This window comes from Emiliania huxleyi, assembly GCF_000372725.1.
Source record: "Emiliania huxleyi CCMP1516 chromosome Unknown EMIHUscaffold_162, whole genome shotgun sequence".
In the NCBI taxonomy this organism is placed as follows: Eukaryota; Haptophyta; order Isochrysidales; family Noelaerhabdaceae; genus Emiliania; species Emiliania huxleyi.
The window spans coordinates 216,694-222,677 of NW_005200960.1; the positions used below are offsets into that span (position 1 = coordinate 216,694).

The 5,984-nt window shown below is 66.6% G+C and overlaps 3 protein-coding genes across 3 annotated transcripts in view; 2 read left to right on the forward strand and 1 right to left on the reverse strand.

Moving 5' to 3' along the window:
- The window catches only part of EMIHUDRAFT_467896 (hypothetical protein), a gene marked incomplete at its 5' end in the record, with an annotated part of 1,667 nt that extends 651 nt beyond the window's left edge, over nucleotides 1-1,016 (forward strand). The window contains 2 exons of the mRNA XM_005785268.1: nucleotides 17-600; nucleotides 666-1,016. Coding sequence (XP_005785325.1) covers nucleotides 17-600; nucleotides 666-900 — 819 coding nt within the window. The 3' untranslated portion in view covers nucleotides 901-1,016. The remainder of the gene's footprint in view (nucleotides 1-16; nucleotides 601-665) is intronic.
- Nucleotides 1,017-1,395: 379 nt separating this feature from the next.
- EMIHUDRAFT_41466 (hypothetical protein) lies at nucleotides 1,396-3,065 on the reverse strand (the record flags this gene model as incomplete). Its single annotated transcript, XM_005785269.1, has 2 exons — nucleotides 1,396-1,776; nucleotides 2,118-3,065. Coding segments are annotated over 2 exons (1,329 nt in total), but the record flags the coding sequence as incomplete, so codon positions are not given.
- A 1,550-nt stretch (nucleotides 3,066-4,615) lies between these two features.
- EMIHUDRAFT_441739 (hypothetical protein) lies at nucleotides 4,616-5,984 on the forward strand. The gene is made up of 4 exons (XM_005785270.1): nucleotides 4,616-5,134; nucleotides 5,206-5,242; nucleotides 5,311-5,484; nucleotides 5,557-5,984. The coding sequence occupies exons 1-4, from the start codon at nucleotides 4,659-4,661 to the stop codon at nucleotides 5,827-5,829; spliced, it is 960 nt and encodes a 319-aa protein (XP_005785327.1). The 5' UTR covers nucleotides 4,616-4,658; the 3' UTR covers nucleotides 5,830-5,984.

Here is a 5,984-nt window from a genome sequence, read left to right on the forward strand (position 1 = left end):
CCCCTTCTCGGAGAAGGAGGCCGCAAAGGAGCGCGGCGCAAAGTGGGACCGCGCGCGCAAGGCGTGGTTCGTCCCTGCCGGCACGCCGCTTGCCCCCTTCGCGGAGTGGCTTCCGGCCGGCGGCGCCGCCGCGCCTCCGCCGCGCTCTGCCTGCGCCGCCGCCTCGCCCGCCTCCTCCTCCGCCTCGCCACTGCCGCGCACCGCGCCGAGGGCTGCGCCGCCCGACTTTGCGGTGATCCTCGAGGTCGAGGAGGACGACGAGGCGCTGCACTCTGCCCTCGCCGCGATGGAGGCCGCTTGCGACCCGAGGGTGCACGCGCACTGCTTCCAGCAGGCCGGCACGCGCCACCTCACCCTCTACACGCTCAAGGGCGTCCCGCGCGCGACCGCGGAGAGGATCCGCTTCGGCGCCGCCGCGCCGCCGCCCGCGCTGCCGCTGCGCGTGCGCTTCTCGCGGCCGCACGAGTGGGCCAACGCCCTCGCCTTTGCGGTGGACGCGGAGAGCGAGGTCCGGCTGCGGCAGGCGATCGCCGCGTGCGCCTCCGGGCTCGAGGGGCTGCCTCCGCGCGGCAAGGCGGGCGCCAAGCCGTGGACGCAGCGGTACGGCCACGCGTACGAGGCGGGCAATTAATTAGTTCATTAATAATTAATTAATTAATAATTAGGTACGGCCACGCATACGAGGCGGGCGAGCTGCACCTGACCCTCTACCGCGTGCGCGACGCCTGCGCGGCCCTCGGCAAGGCGAAGCCCGCCGTGCTCGACGAGTTCGAGCGCGCGCGGCGGGCGGTCGCCGGCGCCTCGCTGGGCTCCGTCAAGGGGGTGCGCATCTCGATCAAGGAGGTCGGAGGGCCGTACGACGCGTGCCGCCCGCTCGCGGGCTCGCTCGCCCCGGGCTGACGGATGCCTGCATTGTTGCATGGACGCTGGAGTGACGCGCGGTGGGGCGCAACGCTACGTGAGGAGGAGCGGGGTTCCCGCGAGCGCTGTACTGCAGTTACCGCGACTGTTTTGTGTATGGCACCCCGACCGGGGCGGCCGAAGCGAGGGGAAGAGGGCGAGGGCGCGAAGCAGAACGGTGCGTGTTCTCCTCGACCGCGTCTGTCACATGGGCGTGCTCTCATCACACATGAGCAGCTCCATGCGCGACTGCGCGGCCGAGCGCGCGAGACACTATCTGTCTGTCAGGACACCGCTAGCGCTCACGAAAACGCCAAAAACACCGCACATCAGTACCACCGTTGGTCCCGCGTACTCTAGCGCGTACATTTCCTACCTCTGTCCACAGCATGTGCATGATCCATGATCTACACCCGCCCTCAGCTCACACTCACATCTCGAGCTCGAACCCTTCCCGCCCGCTCACCGCATCTCGAATCACTCTCTCTCCCTCGCCGCCAAGTTGTTGTAATTGATGATGAGGGTTTTCAGCACCCCGTTGACGCGCAGAGCAGAGGCCAGCGCCTCGGCGCCCGTGTCTTCGATGTCGTTGTAGCAGAGGTCGAGCTCGGTCAGCACCCCGTTGACGCGAAGAGCGGATGGCAGCACCATGGCGCCCACGTCGCCGATGCTGTTGTCGAAGAGGTTCAGGACGGTCAGCACCCCGTTGGCCCGCAGCGCCTTGGCGATCGCAGCGGCGCCGGCGTCACTGATGCGGTTGTCGCGGAGGTTGAGCACTTTCAGCACCGCGCTGCCCGACACGTACTCGGCGATCTCTGCCGCGCCAGTCGGGCCGACACGGCAGCCAGCCAAGCCCAGCGAGGTCAGCTTGTTGCGCTGCCGCTCGACGCGGACGATGCCGAGGGCCTGCTCCTTGGTGAGGCCGTTGAAGCCCACGTCCAAGGAGATCAGCACCTCGTTGACGCGAAGAGCTACAAACTGCGGCGTGGCCACGCCGACGCGAAGAGCGGCAGCGCCTTGGCGCCCTCGTCACTGATGTCGTTGTAGTCGAGGCTGAGAGTGTGCAGCCCCCGTTGCCCCGCAGCGCCTCGCCGATCGCGGCCGCGCCCTCGTCACCACTACCGTTCGCGGCGTGGCCGCGCCGACGCGAAGAGCGGCAGCGCCTTGGCGCCCTCGTCACTGATGTCGTTGTATCCGAGGCTGAGGTCGGTCAGAACCCCGTTGACCCGCAGCGCCTCGCCGATCGCGGCCGCGCCCTCGTCACCAATACCGTTGTAGTCGAGGTTGAGAGTGTCCAGCACCCCGTTGTCGCGCAGCGCCTCGCCGATCGCGGCCGCGCCCTCGTCACCAATAGCGTTCCCAAAGAGCGAGAGGTTGGTCAGCACCCCGTTGCCCTCGAGGGCGGAGGCCAGCGCCTTGGCTCCCTCGTTGCCGATCTCGTTGTCGTAGAGGTAAAGGGCTTTCGGCACCTCGTTGACGCGAAGAGCGGATGCTAGCGCCTTGGCGCCCTCGTTGCTGAGTTCGTTTTGGCCGACGTCGAGGTCGGTCATCACCCCATTGCCCGCAATCAGCGACGCAATCACGATGGCCGAGGCGGGGCCGAGGCCCTTTTCCGAGAGGTTGAGGGATGTCACCGGGTCGGTGCCGCGAAGCTTTGGCAGGTCGAGCTCGTTGAGCTCGTCTCCGTCGAGGCTCAGTTCGATCAGCACCGCGTTGACGCGCAGAGCGGAGGCCAGAGCCTTGGCGCCCTCGCCACCAATGTGGTTATCACAGAGCGAGAGTTTGGTCAGCACCGCGTTGCCGCGCAGCGCCTTGGCGATCGCCTTCGCGCCCTCGTCGCGGATATTGTTGTTGTTGAGGCGCAAATCGGTCAGCACCTCGTTGACGCGAAGAGCGGCTGCTAGCGCCTTGGCGCCCTCGTCGCCGATGTTGTTGCTCGTGAGCACGAGGTTGGTCAGCACCGCGTTGCCGCGCAGCGCCTCGGCGATCGCGGCGACGCCCTTGGGGCCGATATTGTTGTTGCCGATGTTGAGGGTTTTCAGCACCCCGCTGCCCTTGAGGGCGTCGGCGATCGCGGTGGCGCCGGTGGGGCCGATCTTGTTGTTGCGCACATCCAAGGAGGTCAGCACCTCATTGCGCTCGAGAGCGCCTGTTATCTTAGCTCCGACTCGGCCGCCGAGTTTGGCTGCTGCATCCCGCCACTTCTCGTTTGTAACCGACACAGCGTTTGCCACCAGCGGGGTGGCGAGGTCCTTGAAGCGGCTGCTGCATCGTTTGAGAGCGACCGAGGAAGCTAGTTCAGACTCGGCCAGCCGACTGATGATCTTCCTCAACAGATCGTCATTGAGATCCGCGAGGCAAGCAGGTTGGACGGCGGCCATAGGCAAAAGCAGAGCGTCGTGCCGCCGCGTCCTCAATCAACTGCGGCTTTGCGCCTCCTCTTTTTTTCTCCCTTCTCCGTGCTGCCTTTTTGTTTCCAGCCACCTTCGTGCGCTCGAAGGTGGCCCGCAACTTTTTTTTTTATTTTTTCGACGAAGCAGAAAATATCGATGTTCAAGCTCCTCCTGCTCCTCGGCGCGAGCAGCGGCGCGGCACTACTCGTCAGCCCGCGTCCGGCTCACATCTCGCGACCAGTAATTCGCTTGGCTCAGCCGACTGCGCTGGAGCCAGATCCGCCTCCTCCAGAGACAGAGAAGCAGCAGCTGAACGACGCTCAATTTGGTGTCCTTGAGCGAGCGCAGGACCCGTTCCGGCTGATCCGCCTCGTTGTGTATGGCATCTTTGGCGTGGTGAGCGTTGCGGGCATCAGCATCGCCGTGTACGACCTTGGGAAGGACCCAGGTGCTTTTACAGCCTGTGCACGACTAGACACTTGCTCGATGGAGGCAGCACACCCGTAGACACACACGGCGACACACCCACGACATACGCTCGCCGGCGCCCTCCCAGGCACCGCGCTAGTCAACCTCGGTACCAACGTCGTCCTCGGCGGCGCGGTCGGGGCGGCCTTTTACTTTGACAAGAGTGCGCTCGGCCCTCCCAGCTTCAGCGCCCCCAGCGCCACCCTCGCCTCCCCGTCCATCCCCCCACCATCATCACCTCCTCCACCCTCTCCTCCTCCACCCTCTCCTCCTCCACCCTCTCCGTGCCCGCGGGACCAGCCTCAGTCTTGTCACGGTGCTCCCGGCCCGCGCCCGACCGCTCCTCGTCCCCTCCTGCCTGCAGCCGTCGTGCAGGAGAAGATCAAGGACAACACGCGCAAGGAGGTGGACGACCCGATGCTCAAGGGCGACTCGGAGTTCTTCTTTGCGGAGAAGGCGAAGGATCCTGGCGAGTGAGCAGGCACGCCTTCGCCTGGACTGCACACTAGTTCTACTCGTTGTGCACTGCGGCGCCCATAACACGCCGGCGTACGCAGGTCGCCTCGATAGTCGGGCACGCGGGCTTTTTAGACACGCTTTTTGCAAAATTCCGCGGACATCGTAAGTTCTTTTGCCAGCGGCGAGGGCCGCGGTCGAGTGCACGGAGCTCAAGTGCCTTGCCGTCCTCGCGGGAGTCGCTTAGGCGGCTCCAGTGGTGTACCTGTGTTAGTGCCAGTGCGCGCCAGTCCCATGCCCAGTGTTGTGCGAGGAGTCGCGAAGTCTTTTGAAGCGCGGTTCGCCGGCGGCCCTCCTCTGCAAGTGGGCGAACCCTCGTTATCACCCGATCAGAACCGATCCAGCCCGCCCTTCGAGGACCTTGCCCACCGCCATCCACTCATGTGCGGCCGCACGCGCCAGAGCCTCTCCGCCGACGCCCTCGCGCGGCATGCGCCTACGTTGGGCGGCCGGACGACGCACTGGAAGCCGAGCGCGGCGGCGGCGCACTCGCCGCGGCAGAACGCGAGCCCCGGCTCGTCGCTCGCCGTCGTGGTGCAGGCGGGCGAAGCGGGACCGGCGCAGCACCTCTCCGTCATGCGGTGGGGGCTCGTCCCATCCACCAGCCCACTCGGCAGCAAGCCAGACTTCTGGCGGATGTTCAATGCGCGGTGCGAGACGGTCGACTCGCTCGCGTCCTTCCGGCGGCTGCTCGGCCGCCGCCGCTGCGCCGTGCCGCTGAGCGGCTGGTACGAGTGGACGGACGACGAGTTCAAGGAGGTCAAGACGAAGCAGCCGTACTACGTCGGCCGCGAGGGCGAGGCCGAGGCGCCGCTCTGGGCCGCGGGTCTGTGGGACAGCTGGGAGGGCACCGAGGGGTGAGCGGCTTCTACGCCCGAGTGCCTCGCAGAGACCCATCGCCAACCCTCCCCGCGCCCCGCGCCCTCAGGGCGGTCGAGTCGTTCACGATTATGACGCGCGACGCGGCGCCGCGCCTGGCTGCACGAGCCGCAGCCGCCACACGTCCATGACACGTCCCTGGCGCGTCCGATAGGCGCCCGACCTCGCCTGGCTGCACGACCGGCAGCCGGTGCTGCTCGACGCTGAGGGCCTCGCGGCGTGGGTCGGAGAGGCGGCAGAGGCAGACGCTCTCGCGGAGATGCGGCGGTGTGCGCGGCTCGGCGCCGGCGGGCTGCGGTGCCACCCCGTCTCGAAGAAGATGTCCAAGGCCGGCTGCCGCGGAGGCGGAGGCCGCGTCCGCCATCCGACCTGCTGAGCTCACGGCTGCTGCTGTGAGTAGGCCTCGTACCAGGAGGAGGACGCGTGCGCTCGCGTCACGCTCGCATCGAGGCAGCAGCGCTCGGTCGCCGCATTCTTCGGAGCGAAGGCCGCCCCGTCCCCGGCAGCCAAGGAGGAGGCACCGGGAGGCAAGGAGCTTGCGGCGGCGGCGGCGGCGGCGGCGGGGAAGCAGCCCGCCGCAACCGGCCACAAGCGCGCGTCGCCGGCAAGGGAGACGAAGCGGCCCGCCCCGGGAAGCATCCAGAGCTTCTTCAAGCGGCCTAAGCCTGGCTGACTTGATTTCTTTGCGTAAAACGTGAGAAAGTGCGGACTGGCTCGTGCTGGCACTAATTTAAAGAATTTTAGAACCAAGGTAGGAAGGAAGGTAGGAAGGTGAAGAACAGCCAGGCTCGGACTGGACACCAACGCGGTATGGGAAAACAAAGCTCT